We start from the raw sequence: 22,151 nt of genomic DNA on the forward strand, positions 1-22,151 counted from the left end.
GGTTCCGCGGAGCAATAGTTATTACTCCACACTTCTTCCTCATCTCAGTGGTTGTTAGCAGTATCTTTCAACTCCTCCCTATTTTTCTTTGTCTCAGTTCTTTCTACTTCATGAGTTTTATAGAAGTACATGGGATAGGAAGGTAGAGATGGAGAGAGTGGGTGTGAAGCAGAGGTGTAGGTTTTAGGGAGATACTGCATTCTCCCACAATAGTCCTCACTGGTCCCACAGGGTTTTTTCTCTCCCCATGAGATCCACCCGCTAAGTACCACGGCCTGGGCGACTATCAGGTCGCGACCTCACCTCTCTGGCCTCATGGGACTGGGCTCCCCTTACGGAAGCAGTGACTACATCCTGGGATTCGGCACACTATCTACCGGGCCATTTGATGCTCATAGCTATGAAAAAACTTGTGTGAATTCACTCCAACACATTCCTCAAGGATATCTTTGAATTTCTTTTTTTATTTTATGATGGACTATCTTTTCTGAGGTTCACTCTCATTCATCTCCAGGCTCGAGAGAGAGAGACCAAATGTGGTACAGCTACCGCATGCCACATCCTCGGAAGTGTATTACCTCGCTATTAAGAAATAACTAGGATGGAGTTTCACATTCTAGACAGTCTGTCACATGTAAATATGGTGACCATATTCGATAGCCACAGCAGGCAGAAACACAACGCGGTTGTGTTGGAAAACGCTGCGGTTTTTCTTTCCGAATTTCTCAGGCTCCTCCAAGCCGGAGGAGCCTGAGAAACTTGGAAAGAAAAACCGCAGTGTTTTCCAACACAATAACGTTGTATTTATGTTTGCCGTCGCTTCAAAAGCGACCGCAAACATAAATACAACGTTTTTAAAGCTGCGGTTTTATTTCTAAGTTTTCCGGGCTCCTCCAGCCCGGAAAACCTAGAAAAAAAAACGCAGCTAGTGCTTATTTTTTTAAAAAAATAAATAGCACTTACCGAGATTCAGCTGCAGCTTTCCTGCTCTGGTCTCCGGTCCCCGTCCTCCGCGTACAGCACTAATGAAGGGAAAGCCACCCAGAGGTAGCTTTTGTTTACTACAGCTGGCTGGCTTTTCCTTCATTAGTGCCGCAAAAGCAAAAGTCAGCACATGAGGGCATCCATTTCACAAAATGGATGCGCCCACGTGCTTGCTTTTGCGAATTTTGAGCTTGAATAGCTCAAAATTTTACATAGGAAGTTTTAAAAAAGAGAATGCTAGTATTTTTTTTTTATGTTGCCTATCTATTTTTTAAATAACATTTTTTACTAGACCATGCCTTTAACATTCAGATTCGGTCCAAAGAGATTTCTTTACATTTCGGAACAGCAAAAGCAAATAGAAAATTGTGTGCCTTTTTAGAATCCCCATCATTTCCTGTATCAACATTTTTATATTAACAGTTTTGAGAAATACAATAGTGTGCTTTTTGTGAAATATTATCATGTAAATTGTTATTTATTTGAAAACGTTTTAACTTCCTCTGCTTTTTGGCATATGCTATATTGACAGAAAAAAAAAAAAGGATACCTTTCTGGAATGACCACCACATTTATGTGATTGCCCTACGTCTGTGATATTATTCGAACAGTCACAGAATGCGATGTATGTATATGTATGTATATTCTGCCTGTGGCCGTATACTTGTGTGATGTAAGCAAAAGGAAAATTACTTACCGGTAATGTTATTTCTCCTCCCGCAGATGTTAGAAATTAAGCTCTAGCAGCTCTCAACAGAAAATCTCAACTCGGGGGAAAGGGGGGAGGGGCGGAGCAGTGTGGCTTGACGACCCCTTCACCGGCTCCCATTCGTCCGAGGACCCGGAGAGGACGTTGGCATACATACTTCTAGTATGCACTACACCCCCTGCATCAGGTCCCCACCTCTTCTCCCCCATTGTTCACTAGCTGACTGAATTGATACCCATATTAAGAAAAACGCATACAACTTTAATCACCTTTTCTTGAGGTATTAAAGCAAAGAATTGTAAATAAACCTTATCCTAGCCCAATTTGTGCAATATGCACACTTTTTTTTAAAACTTCTTAGAACTCACCTCCATGAATGTTTAGAAACTAGAGGGTGATGAGGAATCTGTGAAAGGAGAATCCATATTAAGATAATTACTGGCAAGTTATTATCCCTTCAATGGATTGCATTCCCCCACCCCCCCAACAGATTCCTCATCTAAATAGACTCCATAGCAGTAAACAAGAAGGAGGCAGGCTGAAAATATTATACCAGAAATCTTTGTCAAACGGCCCTGCCAAACCAGGCACCCTTGCCTCTAAACAGATTCAATATGTAACGCCTAATTAAGGTATGAAGAGATGCCCATGTGGCAGCAGTCTAGCAGAAGTCTTCATAGACATCCCTCTTTGCAGAGCGGAGGCAGTAGACACTACTCGAGTAGTGAACTCTAAGAGCAGTCAGTGCCCTCCTCCCTGCCTTTTCATAACACGCTGCTATTCATAGAACAATCGAATAAAATAGTGTTTGCTTTGTCAATGCATGGACGAAACGAAACCTGCAAACATTAAAAACAACTTGCTCTCCATGCTAGATGTTGCAGTTCTGGCCATATAATAACTCAATGCCCACTTTGGATCCAATCTATTTGGAGCCTCTCCTCATCCTTGGATGGATGAGGTGGTGGGGGAAAAAGGCAATGTATTACTCCAGCTAATGTGGAACTCCCAAATCAGTATGAATACAAAAAAGCTGGTCTAACCCTTAGCGTGACTTTCTCTTTATAGGGCCTTAGAAGACAGTGCCTGCATCTCACACACACCAGAACAATGTGATTGCCACCAGGAACACAGTCTTCAAAGTAAGAAGCCTGACAGACATGAAGTGTAAAGGCTCAAACGGTGCCACCATCAAGAAAGAAAGGACCACATTGACCTCCCACCTGGCACCACAAAATGAACTGGAGCAAGTGCATTCAAAAGCCCCCTAAGAAACTGGGCAACTACAGGAATCGAAAAGAAAGAAGCCTGGTTTGACAGTCTCTTAAACAGAGAAAAAGAGGCCAGGTACTCTTTAATTGTGACCACCTGCAAACCCTGCATGGGCAGGGACAACAAAAACTCCAAGAACACTCAGCTGGGGCACAACAGAGTCTGCACCCCATTAGCTACACCACAAACCTTCTCCATCCACAAGCGTAGGTGGACCTCAGAGGACCTGCGTACAGCCAGCAACACTGCTAAGACGGCATCTGCCATGTCCCAGCCATCATACCTTTGCCTCTCAAGAGTCGCACATGGAGACAAACTGCGGGATTGAATGATGCAAACAGCCTTCCAACGGGGACAATAGATCTGCTCTCCGAGGAAGGCACAGAGGTGGGAAAATGGGCAGCTCCAGAAGTTTTGGTAGCATGTCCTCCACGCTCAGTCTGATGCAAGTAGGGTGAGGCAAGCTTGAAAGTTCTTCAACCTCCTGAGAACCAACGGAGTGATTGGAACTGTGTGTAAGCGCATAGTGGAGTTCAAAGGTCTACTTCACCAAGAAGGCATCCCCTAGAGCCTCTCGAGGGGGAAATTCCCTCGAGCATTAATGTCTGCACTTTGAGTTGGCACTCGTCACAAATAGGCCCACCACAGGGGCGCCCCAAAGGTTGAAGATCTCGGCAAGGACCTGGGGCAAATCTGCCACTTGTCAGAGTCTGATCCCTGCCTGCTCAGGGTATCCTCCAACCCATCCTCATCCCCACCAGATGGACTTCCCCAGCCACATGTCCAGTACTGCTCCAATGAAGTTGGCCCTCTGTGTTGGAGTTGTGTAGGACTTCTGGAAATTCAGGGAGAAGCCCAAGCTGGTAAGCAGCAAACAAGTGTCCTCGAGATGCATCAATGCTTGGCAAACTGGAGGACAGACGGTCTCTCCTGGACTTGGGCATTGAAAGAAGGAGTGTGCGAGGAAAATCACAGTTTTACAGCACTGAAATGCTGGTTAAATGTATAGAAGTTCTCACATAATTAAATTCAGCAGATTCCAATGCGTTTTTTGTAAGCCACTACTTGAAATGGGCACCCGCATGTGAAACCCTTTGGAGGGTGCTGTGTCATATATGAGGCACTGCTTTCAGCTCAGATACTGCTAAGTGGAAATAAACAGGACTCCTTTTTGCTCCAAATGTCACATTTTGTTTGGAGTGTTAGAGGGGCCAAGTATTGAAATGAAGTTAACTAGAGAAAATACAAAAGATCTTTCTCCGGAAGTTATGTCCATGCACTTTTAGCACTTGTTTTTTGCCAATGCTGCTTTCACAGGAGGAGAGAGAAAGGAGTACAAAGTGTAACAAACCAAACCCTAATATGCAATAAAACCAAATAAAATGTGGTACTAATTACAAGATTTCTCTATTTCCCAATTGTATAGGACTTTGACCTTGGGGGGATGAAAGGAGCAGCAGTGAGTTTAGGACTCAAACTGGGGCACTACAAGCTACATAGATCTCGACAGAACGTGCTTGGTGTAGAGGCCAAACATAACATTGATATTGTCATTTATAAATACAAATCTCATGCTTCATTGACACATTGTGCTTTAATAACACTATTATTTTCCAAACTCTGGTGCCCTAGCTTTACGGACTTCTGACAAAGGAAAAAAGGCTGTAACAGTACTATAGCACAGGGGACTTTCAGGTTACAGATGGATGGTCCAAGCTCCCTTGTTGGTTAAAACTGTAGATAAGCAGAGGACATCTGAACCCAGAGTTTTTAATCCAGCATTGTTCGAAAAGTGTGTCCTTATTAATGAGATATTTAAACTTACACTATGGTTATTTCCTCATTTCACAGAAGTGAGTTAAAATAAAGGCAGTCGATCCCAGAAAAATGAGGCTACATGCAAAGGTCGCTGACTTATGTTATTGACTGTTACACATGCACAATGAAACAATAGCACATTTTATAGTATGAAAAAACAAAGTGTGTATTGTAGCAGTGGAAGATTCGACTATTGAATTTCATTATGTCACTTAAAATGCAAAAAGAGTCAATGACCCCACTGCAGACCAGAGCCATATAAAGGGATTTTTGGGACCATGGTGCACATACACCATGGTCTTCTTATCACAAACCAAAGAAATAAAGGGATCTAAGAACGTATGGTCTCCCTCCCCCTCAATCCTATGCACAACCCTGGCAGCGATTAAAATATGCATGGGAATTTCCTTGAAGCCCTCTACATCCCTTAAATGCTAAACATTAGCAGTACCCAAAAGGTGTAGTTTGGTTCACGCATAGGCACAAGACACATTTTTACAGCAGCCACGAGAGAGGTGTAGGTTCTGTAGCATAAATCATGACAGATCAGTAGCTATATGACAAATGTACACATACAACAGCATAGAAACAGAACTCAGATTACCAGCCTCAAAGAAGGAAGAAGTGCTCCATCGTGGATACATGAAACAGATTGGAAGCAACGAGGAAGGTACATATAGCATAGCATCGAGAGCTATGTGAGCAAGCTGGACATCGTCTGGCCGCTGTATCTGCCCAGCAACAGACATTGGCTTGGATGTGGACTGGCTCCAAATAGACCCAGTACCCACATCTGGCCACACACACAGACCACAATTTTGCCTGGGCTTTGCCCAGGAAAGGGCTTTCCATATATTGCAATTCCTGATTCAAGGGGGCAGGAAGAAAGCAATGCATAAAATGGCAAAAGGACAGGCGAAATCTTGTGGCACAGCTATTTTAGTGTATATGGTACTAAGCAGGGGAATGTAAAAGTGCATGTGTGAAAAGTAAAAAGAAATCTGGTAGAAAAATATCTGCTGCCAAAAGCCCATCCTTGACACATTGTGTATGCAACACTAACATTCCAAAAATAAAAGTTATAGGAACACAAAGTGTCCCAACCGCACTTGACAGTAAGGTGATGGGTTCAGTTTAACAAAATCCAAGATACAGAGTCTCCCAATACCGAGTCAAAGAGACGGATTCGTTTTCCCCATAAAAGTGAACAAAAAGAAAGGGAAGTAAAGATGGGGGCTTTACTTACCTCCAAAAACTCTGGTCAGGATGTAGACAATAGCAAACGGAAGGGCCCATTGAAATGTACGGGAGGAAAGCAGCAAAAAGAAAATCTTTCATACCAGGAAGCTAAAAGTGCTTTGAACAACAAAGCCATTAGATGTTGTCTTATGTGAGGAAGTCCACGCCATTTTGTTTCCATCGCACTCGATTAAGCAAACACCTACAATTCACAACAAATGCTACAAGGAGCACTGCATATCTGACATGAATAATACAAAATAATCTGAAATTAAGATATGCAAAGTCACAAAACGAGCTAAAACAATGTTATGCAATCATATTCGTTAAAGTTACATTGCTGAGCTTGTGAGATTGCCTGTCGCTGGATCTGCGTAAACTCTGGTTGAGAAGTTTAATTTACCCAGACTTTCATTGTTGCAGAAGAGCAATCCATCACTAATGTAATTTAGGGCAGTCAACACACCATTTATTTACCATGTTAATATTTTAGTCATCATACCTGGGGGAGGTGGAGTGCAGTCCATGACAACCAGAGACCCCACTGTGCCATCCTTTCGCTTAGTTAACAAAGAACCTGCATCTAAAAAATATTCATAAAGACCCTACGACCACACCAAAACAACAGAGAGAGAAACACATACAAAAATCAGACCCAACAACATTTTTCTGAACAGGGGATGCAATGGCAAACAAGTCAAACCAGTATCAAAAGAAATCGCGTACTGAACAAAAAATTAAATCAGTCAAGTAAATTGCTGCTGTACGTACTCGCCTTTTAAAAGGAATGAAGAAAGGCAGGGAATATGATGCTATAAAGCAACCTTCTTACATTAAAAACGAATTGTAACGCAGTATAGGTGCAGAACTTCATAGGGACCATTCTTTGCTTCATTGAGGTCATGTGTCCTAATCATGCAATAAACACAAAACGAACTACTTTGTATTGCTGGTGTATTTCCCCGATATAGCTGGATACAGCACCAGTCCTTTCTGCATAACCATCATAATTTATGAGTTCTAGCAGCCTCAATACATGAAATGTTAACGTATTTCTTTCCAAAATGTTTATTTCAAACAAAAAATGTTAGCTTTATTCCCACTTTCTGAGTAGTTTCTATGACTAAAGAAAAGTTACTCAACATAGTGACTACTGTACTCATAGTTCAGAGTCCCCTTTCCTGCTGTGTGTGTCGCGTCGGTGCAGTCACGAGTGTGCAAATGCATTGCTAGCTCCATCTTAAACGCTGCCCTTCAATCTCCCCATTTCAACAAGTCAAGAATTGACAGGGGACTGTGCACTAGAGTAGTATATGGGGCACTACTCACTAGGATTAAAGTGATCACTATAATGAGTAATTTTGCCTCACTACCGTTCCCCCCTTTCCAATTACAACACACTAGCCACACCAACGAGGAGGAATCCTGCTGCCTCTTTGAAAAGACTCATTTTGGGGGTGAACTCCCACCAAAGACAACAGACTTCCTAAAATTCTTTGTGCGTGACAGAATTTCATCACTCTTCGAAAAGATCTAAGCTGTACAATACTCTGTCTGCTTCTAATTGCAGATTTGTGAAAAAGCCAGTAGGATTTCCTGTTAAATGTGAATTACAGAGAGTACTTTCGGAGGAAAGGATGGGTGTGTGCAAAGCCCAACCCTAAGCTTATCAGAACCAGTGAAGGAGGCAGCAAGGGCCCAGTCAACTGACCCTGCCGACTGAAGTATGGGGAAGTAGCAGGAGTATTTTCAAATCAACTAATTTAGTACTGAAGCCCTTGTCTCAAATGCCTTGAGAACCACTTTCCAATCCCATGTGGGGTGCAGCCGCTGGACAGATGGATTAAGTCAGCAATGGATTGACAGGAGAAGTCATGTTCCTGTATGCTCTGAAAGCCACCAAGTACAGCAGACAACTACCTGATTGTGCTAGCTGGGCTGAAAGAAATACTACATTTAGTGAGCATTGAAGAGAATCTACCCTCTTAATAGTCACCCAAAGACAAAAACAAAACTCCTTTCTGGCTTGCTGAGTAAAACAAATGTTCTTAAAATAGGCCCAGATAAGCCAACATCAGCACCTCTGGAACCATGCTGATAATGCTAGAGACAGTAGCACAGGGTGAAGGACAGTCCTACCCTGCTGAGACATGGCCTGCAATGGATGCAATAGGATCAGTCCGAAACCCGCAGCTGCTTCAGGTCTGAAAACCACACTGGTCAGGCAGTGCAGTGCCATTAAGATCATTCAGCATCCCCTGGTTGAAGGTTAGGGATCTGATCTGCTGACTACTCTATGAATGAGCGTCATTACAGCAAATGTGTATAGGATCCTGCAACTACATCTTTTGGAAACATCTTCTAAGGAGCCTGTCACCAGGCCATTCTAAGGGGCAAAGAGCAGGAACCTGGAGTAGAGTTCTGTGGCAAAGCAGGCTACTCCTGGGTTAAAAGGTCAAATAGTTGCTGAAACATACTCTGGCGAAGTGCAAATTAGTAGTTGACTACACAACTTGCTGAGATCATGTGCATTCATGTTGAGCTCTCCTGGGTTGGCGCCGCCTAGAGAACTATATCCTGAGCAATCACCAACTCCCAGATTTCGACTGATAGTGGACACATGGGCAGCAACCACGTCCCTCCAACTTTGATATAAAACATCCATGTGGCGCTGTCTGTGCATCACACTCTCGAATGAATGGAAGAATTGTTTTTTAGCATCAAGAACATGGCATTGAATGCCAGAAATTGTATGTGCCTTTTCAAGTATGACTGAGATCACAGCCAGAACGATGAGTGTTCTTCTAGGATGCCCCCAGCCACCAGCCTTCTGGAGAGGTGTATGTAGTCACTACAAAAGAGTGGGGGAGCCTGAGTGAAACGCACCCCGGTTACCACAATGCCCTCATCCCGCTTCGAGTACAGATTCCCCTTCAGAGCCAGAGGGATAGACACCCTGTCAGACTGGGCACCTGTCCCCTGGTCCCAACCCACAGCTATGTAAAGTCGAAACTGGCACATCTGGAGCCGGTCAAGCAGATCTATCAGAATGTTGCAATGAAGCCCAACAGATGTTAAATCCACCAAGTGGACATGTGGTTGGGCCCCTGCTCAAAAAGTAGTTGACTGACCCACAATAAAGGTTAAAGACTGAATAGGCGATGGCTCAGACTGCTTTAGGTTCATCAAAAAACCCAGGTCGAATAGGATATAAAGCAACACCTGCTTCTGACAAGCCAATCGTGCAGGTATGGGTAAACATGTAGGCCTCTGGTACTCAAGAAACCTGCCAATGCATTCATTATCTTGGTAAAGACCTGCAGTGCTGAACTGAGGCTAAACAGTAGGGCTCTGTAGTGAAAATGCATTCCCATCACTGAAAAACCTAGAAAATGATGATGAGGCTTCAATATAGGGATGTGTAGAGCTGTAATATTGCTATTCGGGGGAGATGGTCTAGGAGGAATGGGTCGCTGGAGCTTGGGAAGGCAGTCGAAGCAGTGGTGCCAGAAGATATGGGGACGTGAAACCCACCAGCCAGTTGCTGGGGAGGCTGTGCCATTTCTTCCCTAATTAGATCCGTCAAAATATTATACATTAATGTGAACCTCGTTAGACCTATATGGTGGCCACAGAACTGCTCTTTGCAAGCTGCAGATGCAACTTCAGCTAAGTAATAGGGGGAACTGGAAGAGGAGAAGTAGGTATTTCACCACAGTGTGTCCTCCGTCGACCAATCCCCCCCCCCCCCTGGGGTAGAGGTCATGCCTCTGCGTCATGGGCAGTAAACCAATAAGTGCTGGTCCGATGTATCGCTCCTTCACCACCTCTGAAGGGGAGGATACATCCGAGGAGGGAACACCTGACTCACCAGAGTGTGGTGTACTGCTTATCCACCGAGCTGCCATGTTTGTGGTAGGTAGGCTGGTGTGTAGAGGAGGGATCACACGGGAAAATAAGATCTGGTGCAGAACCCCTAAGAAGGTTGCTTGGAATGCTCAGGCCGAAGCCTGGTACTCGAGAAGACCTCAAGGGTGAGCCCCGAAGTCTTGATGCCATTAGGCCGAGACCCGGAAGTGTTTGGGTAAAGGCACCCCTTTGAGTGTGAACCTAGTTTCAGAGATAGAGAGCCTCTTGGCCTGGAACTAGAGCATCAGCAGCCCTGGGAAGAGATCCAGATCGCCTCTTGACCTGTATGCCAGTACAAGCCGTATGGACATCAGGGCTGTCTCTGGTGCATGGATCTATGCAACCCCTCCCAACAATGGGGCTCCCAAAGGAGTCCCCCTGCTTGGGTGCCATGGCACAGAGGAGTACTTACCTGCTCTGCCTTTGACTTCCTGTTGAGTGGTGGTTGGGAGAGGGGGTCGGGGGGTGGAGTCCTTAACATAATCCGGCAGTAAACTGGAAAATATTTCCCACCACTGGGCTAATCAGTTCTTTAAGGTCCTGGGTGTTTGTGCACCGCAGGCTTTGCAGGAACCCTACTGGTGGTTAGGGCCCAGATACTCCAAGCAGAGCATGTGGGGATCAGATACCCAACAGAACTCTCAGGATGCACAGCAAGAGAACCTGACCTAAACTGACATGTGCTGGGGGAATGGTGCACAGGAGTGCAAACAAAAACACACAAAGAAATATCAAGACAAATAGGCGAGAGAAATAAGAAAATAAATGTGCTTGTACGTTGCAAGGTGTCCGCACTAACCAGCAAAGAAAAGAGGACTAAAGGGCAGCTATGGGCAGAGAGGGGATCGGGACTAGCGGTGTGTATGCATGTCCATGCGCACCTTCAAATTTAAAGGGGGAACAGGTAATTTTGAGGTGCAAATAGCTCTGGTCCTGATGTTCAAACAATATGGAGGATAGAGCCTGGGACCTAAAAGTAATAATGTATTTCTTTTCACATACACTATGTACGGATAAAAATAAAGTCCAAGCTGGTCGACTCTTACATGGGCCCAATTAAGTGCCAAAATATAGGTTTATGCAATTAGTGTTTAAGGTCTAGGTGAACAAACTAGGCACCTAACATCCAGCTATTTCTCTTTGAAATACCTTAATCCGACGTTGGATAGAGCTTATGTCTGGACGTTCATTGCTGCTACTGTCTAAATGCCTGTTGAAAGAAAACACATTTTTCACTTAAAAAATAAAACGCATGACAAACGCACAACATGAACAGTTGGGATGAGCCTACAACAAGTAAACAGAAGCCATGATTATAAATATGTGAATAGAAGCCAAGTGTAAAGAGATGTACAGCAGAAATAGACTGGTTCACCAGCTTTACTTTCTTATAAATGCAGCACATGTTTTGAGATAAATATTGTAAGATGTCTATTAGCATCCACCATGAAGATGAACCCATCACATTTTTGCAAATACTATTTACTGGTGTACTGATGAAGGGCCACAGGCTAAACACAAACCACTGGGCACGATTATACTTTCCATTTTTGTAATGCAATGACTGGGCCCATCTGAGAACAGATGGGTAGGTGCTTTACACTGGCGATGCAAGACACAGAGGGTAGAGTAACAATGTATGTAAGAGACAGCTACATGAAGGGGTATAACCATGATCAAGATTTGGGACAAACTAGTGCTTTGGTATTGCTTTTGTCACTTTCAAGGTCCACGTGCGTTTATTTGGTTAATAAATTGCACAACACTTTTGGAGCGGTTGATCACGGGTTACTTCCATTTGCTAAATAGTTGAAGGGACCCATCATTAAGACCTTTCATATTTGCATCAATCTTTGTCATCCCATCATCCAGATACAAAACAAATTGCCTTTAATAATGATACACCTTTCTCAGCTTATTAATACTGACATGACGAATTCTATTTATGAAATATAACCAAGAGCGTGGATGACAGTTTCATTTGGTGCAAAATGTTTGCATACATAAAGACTTAATCGCCAAGTTCGCTAACTGGTGTCAGGGGTAATACCAGCTGCTTCTTCATAGCCAGTACGCAGATTGCCAGTGGAGTAGCAACATTTTATTCAGTCACACAAGTATTGCATCTGGTACCATAAGAGTTTTTTGGCAATAGAAGGAGATGGATCAGACAACGAGTATGAGTCATTTTGGTGTAGTCGCATGAAACCTGCTAGGACAGGTCTGACACTAGTGGAGAAAAGGAAGAGCTTAATTGCTCAGTGACCAGATTAATGATTAGTAATGGCTTTGATTTGGCATTTATATAGTGCTCACAACCAACCCTTCACCCTCCTCACTGTTGAGATGTATTTCTAAAATCTGGCCTGGTGGACAGAGTTTAGGAGGCCACCCTAGTTATAGTGAACAGGGGAACTCTGGGAGTTTAGCCAAACCAATCAAGGTAAGCGTAGCGAGTGGTGAAGGTGAAGTCCCAGGTGAGGTGAGTGGAGCCAGGGGTCCACACAATGAGTACACACTGAGAAATCCACAATTATTCTACTTAGACAGGTACGTACAAAATGACTCTTTATTGTAGGCCCAAAAACACACCAAAATTAATCAAACAGGTAATGCTATCACACAACACTAAATATAAAACATAAATACAGTCAGAGTTATTTGATGCAATGACTACTGTTCACCATACACCTGAAAGGAAAGTTAAGTAGTTAGGCAATTGTATAACCAATCCACAGGAATAGAAGCCCTAACCTTATGAGTCCAACCCTAAGTTGAATGAAGCCTGGTTCCCGAAAGTTCACAAAGTACCTTTAGGAGATGGGACAAAGTTAGGAAATGTTGCTGTCAGTGGGAAGATTGTTCCAGAAGTCTTTCAGAGGGATTTACAGTTAATTAAAATGCTTCTTCTAGCTTCTAGGGCAGCTTTTTCAACAGACGTTTAAAATCAGGGACCACTGTAGGGCCAACTTATTCATGCACACTAGACATACTGGCACTAGTATGTGGATTGGGATCAACTGTCCCAGCCCACTTCCTGATCCCATACACATGGCATTCACTAGCCCGCAAAAAGAGCAGCTTTCCTGGGTAAATGCATGCCCATGAAAGGGAATTCCTAACCTGAAAAGGCGGGAAGATAGCCAAAAAACAAAACAGCCAAACAAGCAAAAAAGCTTGTGGCATGGCCATCTTGGGACACTAGTCATAGTTAGTAGCCAAACATAAGGAATGTGAATGAGTCAACTAAAAATATAGCAAAAATGTAAAAAATTTAACTGCTGCTAAATGCTTGTCTTTAGGCACATTTAAAAGTAACCGAAATTCTCTTCTGTGTAAACCTAGGGTGATACAAAAGAATCCCTATTGCACTACATTGGGTAACTTTTTCATATTGCACATAGCATCTTCCAAACAGGTAACATGTCAGAAGACAAAAGGGAAACGTAGTTTCCCAGTACAGACATTCTGAAGGACTAGTCCGTTTCCCCATAACAAATGGGTAAAAGGCCAGTGAAGTTGAGCTTCACCTCTCTGCAGGACACAAAAGCTAAAGGTTTGGGGGTTCATAGAATATAGAGGGAAAGTTGCCTAAAAGAGAAATCTTTCGTAACACTCTCTGCCAACTGACTGCTGGCTTCGGATAGCCTTCCCCTTCCTTTCTAGAACGTTCCATCTTCTCCTATTGGATACTTGAGTCAGCTGCTTCACTGGGCAACTCTTTTTCTAAACTAATCCCAACTCCTCAGCTTGTGGGCTGGAATTTCTGCAGAAAGTCTTCGCAACAGTGCTTAACCATGCCCCCTTTTTTAGTCTCCATTTCCTTCTAGCCTGTCATGTGGTCACTTACTTGATCCAGGAGGGTAACAGAGTAAACAATTCCACTATTCAAATGGGTTTGTGGGAGCATTCTCTGGTCTCCAGTTTTGCCGCCAAACTGTTCTCCTGTAGTGATTCTGGATAACCCCCTGTTGTAGGTGTTGGGTTTCTCATTTGGCTCCTCATTGGGTAAGCCTAATCCATTTTCAACAGGGCAACTAGCATTTCCCCTTGTCCCGGCTGGGTCTTTTCCGCTGCACCAAGTTACTTGTAGTCCCAGGTGCTGGTTCTTTATGTTGTTCTGCTTCCTGGGATCAACCAATTCATTACATGTTTCTGAGGAGTCTAGTACATGCTGGTCATTGTAGTCCCTGTGTATTGTGTTCATACAACAGGCTGCTCTAAATGCCATGCCTCTTGTGAACCACCAAAAAGATTAAAGACGATAAGTATCAGATCAAAGAGGCAACAATGTACGTATGAGGCTCCACAAAGGTCACCTCAAATTCACCACACATCTTCTGGGGTAGGTCTAGCTCTGGTGTTGCCCCAACAGGCTGCATGCCCCAGACTGAGAAGGGTTCACAGACCCCGCCCAATAGGATCAGACCCATGACCATCATATAACTCCATCCTTTCTTTTTGCCCACCCACCCTCTTATTCCTTGTCCAACTTTCCCTTTGGGCTATTCATGTATTGCTCCAGACCCAGGACAGGTTCACCACACCCTCTATTCTCTAGAGATGATCCAGTAGTTCTTGGTTCAGTCGGCTTGGCTTATTCTTCTAGGTAAGGAATCTCTACTGACACTGTAGTTCTTGTTTGCTCTCAGTGTCACTCTGGTATGTAGGGCAGAAAGTCTGCTTTGGTGCTTTGATGCTAAAACCTTTGGTACTACATCTTCTGTGTCGAGGAAAACATTCTCACTGTCTACTGGGTTAAGATGTGTGGACCCTTCCCTCTCATCTTGAGCATTTCGTAAGGTAATCCAAAGGGTGGTCTGCGGGACTATTGGTGTTTACCCCATTATCTCTGTGCACACTTGTGGGCTTTCTCTGTAGCGGGACCTAAACTATCCCATTTTGACACCACTTGGGAAAAATGTTTCAATGATCCACGTGACCATGTAAATACAGGTGCAACTTTTATTATACAAATATATACAAAAAAGGGGCAATATGGGCTTCAAATCTAGGGGTGGTCCCTGTATCCTTTCTCTCTTCATTGTATGCAACACTCACCTGCCTAGCCCATGCTCCCAACTCTCAACAGCCCTTAGCACTGTACAGATTCTCTACAGCGAGGTGACTCACTGCCAACTGACTGCTGGCTTGCTAATTCCATCCCCTTCCTCTCTAGAAGGATCCTTCTGCTCCCATTGGATGATTTAATCATCTACTTCCCTCTGCCAATTTCCTTCTAAGTCAATCTTAACTCCTCTCATTGTGGGCTGGAATTTCCCACCTAGGCCTTTAGCTCCGCCTCATTTTCAGTCACGTTATCCTGCCTGCCATATGATCTCTTGCATTGTTTGCCCTCTGTACACCTCCTTCACTGCTCAAACAGGTATTTGGAAGGGGTTCCTGGTTTCTTCTACTAGTCTACTTTTCCCAGGTGGTACCAGTTTAGACACTTAGCTGTTTCCCTGTAAGAATTCTGGAGACCTTCAGGTGGGTGTTGGACTTCTCATTTGGTTTCTGCATGGCAAAACCTAGTATATTTGCAACAGAGCAACCAGTGCTTTTCTCTTTTTCTGGGCCCGGTCTGGTTTTTTGGACCCAGGTGGATTGTGGTAATTTTAGTTCTAGTTCTTTATGCTGTGTTGCTCCATGGGATCCGGATCCATCCCAGGTTCCTGTGTGGTCTGGTGCATGCTGGTTGCTATAATCCTGAACAATTAAAGAGGAAGACCTGGCCAGGACTGAGGTGGATACATTTTGTGTCCGAGAAAGGAAATAGGCACCTATTTACATACGTGGCTCCACACACATCAGGGAGATTGGGACAGAGGTCCCCAGTCAACTTACCAACACATGCTCTGGGGAAGGTCTGGCTTGGTGCTGCCCTGACATGCTACCTATCCCAATCAGAGTGGTCTGAAGCCCCCCCAACCTTTGACCGGGTCAGACTGAGAACCTGGTCACGCACAAAGAAACTGGGACTACCATCTTTCCTAATTTATGCAGCAAGTGACAAATCACAGTTCAGAATTAAGCCAAAGATTGCCAACAGTGGGCTCAGGTAGTGAAGGGGGACAATTCATGTAGTCCACTGAAGGTTACAAAAAGGATTGGGGCAGTGAGAAACCAGTTTGACCGTGGTCCTACTGGAATTTCATTTGAGACAAGCTGCCGTCATTCCAGTCATGATATTTCTCAAGAAGTCTCCAAAACAACATCAAGTCCACACAGACTATAGTCCAAGCACAGCAGAATTTGGGTGTCATCAGTTTAACTAACAAAACCTAAAGCAATAGTCAATGATTAAGTTGGACAATGGATATGAACGAAAAAGGGGGAATTGGCCAATCTCTATGGCACACCATACAGACGGGATTCAAGGCTTAGCAGTGGACAGAAAAAAGGAGGCATAGTGAACATTGCCATCCAGAAAATACTGGAATTTTGTAAAGGCCAACCTCTGTCATGCTCTCCAAGAAGATGGCACAGTCAACAATGCAGAATGAGGGCTAACATATGTTACATGATCAGGCCAGCGACAGTTTCGTTATCTGACTGGGGGAAATCATCCAAGTGAGGCACCATGATCGACTTAGTACCCCAAAATTGCCAGAAACCCACCTGGAATGGATTAAAATGCCCATGTGTCTTTAGCTAGTCACGGAAAACTGTTGTGACTGAGAAGTAGTTGAAATATAAAGTGATCTACAGCTAGACAGGGCAAAGGGTGCAATTTTATTTTAAGAGCGGACATAGAGCAGGTTTCAAAGTACTAGAAACAATACCAGGTGACTAAGCAATGGATGATTTCTTTTAGAGATCTAACATCTACATCACCAAATTGCTTTAGGAAGGGAATGGACAGGGATCCAAAGAGAAGGCAATTTTGGTTTGAAGCAACAGTTAATTTATATTTTGTTCTGTCAATGTAAGGAAGAACAATATTGTTTACCTCGGCAACACCAGGCAGAATGGAGACAAATCGATCTCTGGCAAACCAAGTTTTGAGAGTGGTGACATGAGATCCAATGTCTACCCTTTTGAATGTGAATACATTAGAAAGATCATCCCATAGTATCTGTGAAAGGGAAGATCGTAGAATAAGTGGATAGAGGCAAGGTGTTTCAACATCACCAAAATATCTCTTCAGAAAAATATGCAGCAGATGCTATGCTGGCAATGTTCAAACATTTCTCAGTGTCTTAAATAAGCTGATATTATTGCAAGTGGGTGCAGTGGATCTCTATCAGACAGTAAATAATCTAAGAGTCATTTCTGCTACAATGGTTTGGTACACTTTGGGGAATCTCCAAGTTCTGCAGTAAATCAGTGGGCCTCATTACGAGGTTGCCGGTAAGCGAAAAACGATGCCGGTAAAGGATTACCGGCATCGCTAACCGCTCCGGCATATTATTACCCGGCAACCCGCTATTAGCGGTACCCTAAATAACGGTGCCTCTAATAGCGGTATGGGCGCGTACACTCGCCCCTTCGGGGAGCAAATACCGGCATGCCGGTAATAGGAGGACATCCCAACCGACGCGGACATGCAAATACCAGCATCACAAAGCCGGTAATCACAGGCTGCACGATGCCGGCCATACAGGCATCGCGGACCACACGCAAACAGCAATCGGGAAACAAGCCAACTGCCACAGGTGCACACAATCCCCACAGGTGGAGTCAATGGAGGCTGGGCCAGTATAAAATGAGCACACCCACAGACCACACCCCTTCCAACACCAAAATGTTACCACTAGCTGTTGCAATCATGGCAAAGGAGGACATGCCAATACTGCTACAACTACAGCAAAAACACCAACGACAACAACTACAGCAGCAACAACAACAGGCAGCACAGAGGAGACGCAGGAGAAGAAGGAGGGTGAGACAGGCCCAGCAATTACCACCAGCGCAGCCAGCAGTGCCTCGTAGGCAGCCACCAATCCCTCGCACCAGACCCAGCCCATTCAACCCAACCCCTCAGCAGATCCACACCCTGTACCGGTTGGACCGGGAACCCATCATCACCATAGTGGACATGATGCACAACATTGCCAGCTTCATAGAAATACGCACTGCCATCCTCCCGCTACTAAAGGTGGCGTCTGTGCTCCACTTCCTGGCCACAGGTACCTATTGACACACAGTGGGCCAGCTGCATGGCATATCACAACCACTATTTTCACGCATGCTGACCCAAGTGCTGGATGCCCTCCTGAAGCATGCAAGCACCCACATATCGCTACCACGGACTGCACAGGAGATAGCCGACACCAAAGTAGGCTTCCATGCACTGGCAGGCATGCCCAATTGTGTTGGTGCCCTGGACTGCACCCATGTGGAATCGGTAGTCCCCCATGCCATAGAGGTGGTGTACCGCAATCGCAAGCAATACCACTCCATCAATGTGCAGATAGTATGCAACTCCAGCAAGATCATCACACATTGCTGCGCCCGATTTCCCGGATCAACACATGATGCCATGGTACTGCGCAACTCCACGCTACCCCGTCACATGGAGCAACATGCTGGACCACGTGCCTGGCTGCTTGGCGAGTTGCACAACTGGCCCATGGCAGTGCTTTGGGGTACTGATGTGTAGGATGCATAGTCCACCTGGTTGGGAAAGGGGGGGGGATGCATACTCCGCCTGGTTAGGAAAGGGGGGGATGCATACTCCGCCTGGTTGGGAAAGGGGGGTGCATACTCCACCTGGTTGGGAAAGGGTCAAGCGATGCATACTCCGCCTGGTTGGGAAAGTGGGGGAGATGCATACTCCACCTGGTTGGGAAAGTGGGGGGGGGGTGCATACTCCACCTGGTTGGGAAATGGGGGGGATGCATACTCCGCCTGGTTGGGAAATGGGGGGATGCATACTTCGCCTGGTTGGGAAAGGGGGGGATGCATACTCCACCTGGGTGGCAATTGTCGGTGATTGGAGAATGCATGTAGAGCTAAACACTCCAGACCTGAACCTCCCAAACGGAACATGACATCACTGGCACAAATTAAACTAATAATGCATATTGATGACAACAAGTAAGAGGCACAACCAGGCCACCATGGTGATGGCAAGCAATGCATGACTGTACAGGATGGCAACTGTGACAATGTGGCTAGTGTGACCATGCATAGTGTAGAGTAAACTGCTTGAATGGGAGGCTAAACATTGTCGTACTACCACAGTACATCCGCCTCAGCATGCATGATTACACCCTGCATCATCTATTGAACGCCATCCAGACTACCACACCTCATAACAGTATAGAATGCATCTAGGTGACTATTCAGCATACGTAAAGGGACATGTGCATGTCCACACCTAATAGCAGCCACCATGAGTGTGCTTCCTGAAGGTGGCAGCTCAGAGTGACACACACCTATTTGTGTTTGCTTGCAGGTGATGGAGGATATCCCTTGAGGCTGTGGCTACTTACCCCTGTGCGGAACCCGCAGAACAGCCATGAAGAGGAATACAATCGTGTGCACACCCGCACCCGTGTTGTGATTGAGCAGACATTTGGCCTGTTGAAGGCGCGTTTCTGCTGCCTAAGCAGGTCTGGTGGGACACTCCTATATAGGCCTGAGAAGGTGGCAAAGATCACCATGGCCTGTGTCATGCTGCACAACATGTGCGTCCGGAGAAATGTACCACTGCCACCTGACATTGACTTGCATGCCCCGGGAGAGGATGATGAGGATGGAGACGGAGGTGAAGTAGCCCCCCTGCCAGTACGTGATGCACGGGATGGCCATGCTGTGCGCCAAGCACTAATTCACGAATACTTCTGAACCACAGGGACTATGATAGACATGTGTCAGTGACACACTGGCTCCATGTGGACATGCACACTTGGATTGTAGGGAGTTGGCCACTGAACACCATCACACATTAAATGGATAAGCACAAAATGAACAAAGTCCAGCCATTGATTTTTTTGGCACACAACTGGTGTATTTTTTCAAACAGTGAAAAATGTGCACACCCTCCCAACCCCCAGTGAACTCCCTAACCCACCCTACAAACCAAAGTAACCCCCAGTGAACTCCCTAACCCACCCTACAACCCCTAAAAGCCCCCAAATGTACTCAAAGAAATAGTTCCCTTCACCCACAACCATGTGTCCCACTCCCATTGTCTGGGCACTCTACTTCCTGGCCTTTTTGTTGTCCAGGGGTGGCATCTCAGGAGTGCCGTGAACTTCTCTGGGTCATCCGCACAGGGCTTGTGGGGACAGATGATGCAAGTGTTGTACCAGTGGATGTGTCCGAGGCAGGTTCTACGCCTGCTCAAAGGCGTGGCCGGCTGCATATGGAGCAGGATGGAGGTTAGGACTTGGGTGACTGCCCCCAGACAGTCCCTCATTAGGACAGCCGACACATTCACGGCAGCAGTGTTTGCAGCAATGGCTGCTGTGGTCTCCCCAATGGCAGTAGCAATGGCCCTCCTACTGTCTACCCCCTTCGGCAATATACTGCCGCAGGATGTCCAGCATTGACTCCTGTCGTGCCTCCACCCTCGACAGGCGTGCCTCAAAGGTGTTAGTGGGAGCTGGAGTGGTAGGAGCTGGGGCGGTGGTAGCTGGAGTGGTGGATGGTGCATCCACGGGGCCTACATCCTGTGTGCTGTCCTCCTCGAAGGGGCACACATCCGAATCATTGAGGACGGAGTCATGGAGGCAGGGATCGTCACTGCTGTAGGCCTCCATATGGGCCAGGGGTGTGGCCAGGGGGCTTGGGGTGGGTGTAGTAGACACAACAGTGGCACCCTCGGGGTCCACATTGACATCCACAATGCCCACGATGGTTGGTTGCCCAGGAAGGGACACCCCTCCATCTGTTGTGGGTGTGTGCTGCTGGTCCTGATGTGTGTGGGGCCACACTGGCAGCAGGTGTTGTCTGCTGGCTTTCCACAGGGTCAGGCACATTGCTGTGGGTCTGGCCTGTTTATCAGGCTGGGGGGTGGTGGTGGCGGTGGCCCTTGTCACATGGCGTGATGTTGATGCCCTTGCACTCCGCTCCTGACTGGCATCTTCCTCATCGGTGCCTGGGGATTAGAAGAGATGCAGGTCATCAGTGATCACATGCCAATGACTTACAATTGTGCTGTTCTGTATTCATACATTCATGCATCCATGTCTTACAGGTGTGTGGCACTTGGTGTTCTGAGGGGGCATATTGGCAATCAATGCATGGCAGGTGGCATGCCATTGATGTGGGGTTTGTGTGTTGGGTTACATGGGCACAGTCCTGGTATGTTGCCCGTGTGTTATGGGATTGGCACTCAGCATGCATTTCTGTGTGGCACGGTTTGGGCGGCAATTGTGACTTGGATATGTTGATGTGGGTGTAGGGACATACATTGCCTTGCCTCACTTTCACATCACTTGTACTACGTCATGGTTTCCCCTATAGGGATGTGCAGGGTCACTCACCTCTTTCTGGTAATGATCCTGCACCGATCTCCCTCTCTCCAAATCCCTCTATTGACTCAGGATCAATAAATGTGCTGTCAGTCTCCTCCCAGGGCATCAGTTTAACAGGTGAGTGGGGACCCCCGCCTGTCGCCATGGCCACTGTTCTGTTGCTTGACAGGTTGTGTCTCACCCTCAAGCGGAGGTCGTCCCACCTCTTGCAGCAGTCACGCACAGTACGTGGGGTGGTCCCCACGGCCGACACCTTCTGGGCAACCTCCTGCCAGATTTGCTTTCTCCTCATCTAGGCTTCGCGCTTCATGTCAGTGCTTTTCATTATGTCTGCATGTGCAGCCAGAGTGTCCGCAAGCATACTGAGCTCTGCAACAGAGAAAGGCTGTTTCCCGTGCCGGGGGGCCATCTTCCGGGTGGCCTTGGACATCTTCAGGGTTTTCCAGCACAGCAGCACACGAAAAGACTGGTGGTTAGGGAGGATGCCAATGGATTGTGTTTTTAAAGATGGCCGCCGGCCCATTTCCAGTTCCTGCGCGTTGACATTATTTCTGTGTCCGGTTTTGCGAACCCAGTATTAGCATGGTGTTATTACCGGGCCGGTATTTAGGGGTTGCTCCGAGCCGGTGCCGGTATCGGCGGGTCCCGTGATGCCGCTATCGGGGGGGTTGGAGGGCCTTTAGCGGCATGCCAGTATTGCCATTACCGGCATGGGGGGTTCGCGAGTGATCGCGCACTCGTAATCACCCGCTATTGGCGGGTTCATACGAGCACGGACCCGCTCTTACTGG

General features: G+C 46.0%; 1 protein-coding gene across 3 annotated transcripts in view; it reads right to left on the minus strand.

Annotated features, from left to right (window-relative positions):
• NT5C2 (5'-nucleotidase, cytosolic II) overlaps positions 1-22,151 on the minus strand; it is a 957,242-nt gene that overhangs the window by 126,438 nt on the left and 808,653 nt on the right. For all 3 annotated transcript variants that reach the window (XM_069611695.1, XM_069611694.1, XM_069611696.1), the window contains one exon: positions 11,081-11,141. In XM_069611695.1, the coding sequence (XP_069467796.1) occupies positions 11,081-11,141 (61 nt within the window). The remainder of the gene's footprint in view (positions 1-11,080; positions 11,142-22,151) is intronic.

This window comes from Ambystoma mexicanum, chromosome 8 (assembly GCF_040938575.1).
Source record: "Ambystoma mexicanum isolate Mex_15411 chromosome 8, UKY_AmexF1_1, whole genome shotgun sequence".
NCBI classification, from domain to species: Eukaryota; Metazoa; Chordata; class Amphibia; order Caudata; family Ambystomatidae; genus Ambystoma; species Ambystoma mexicanum.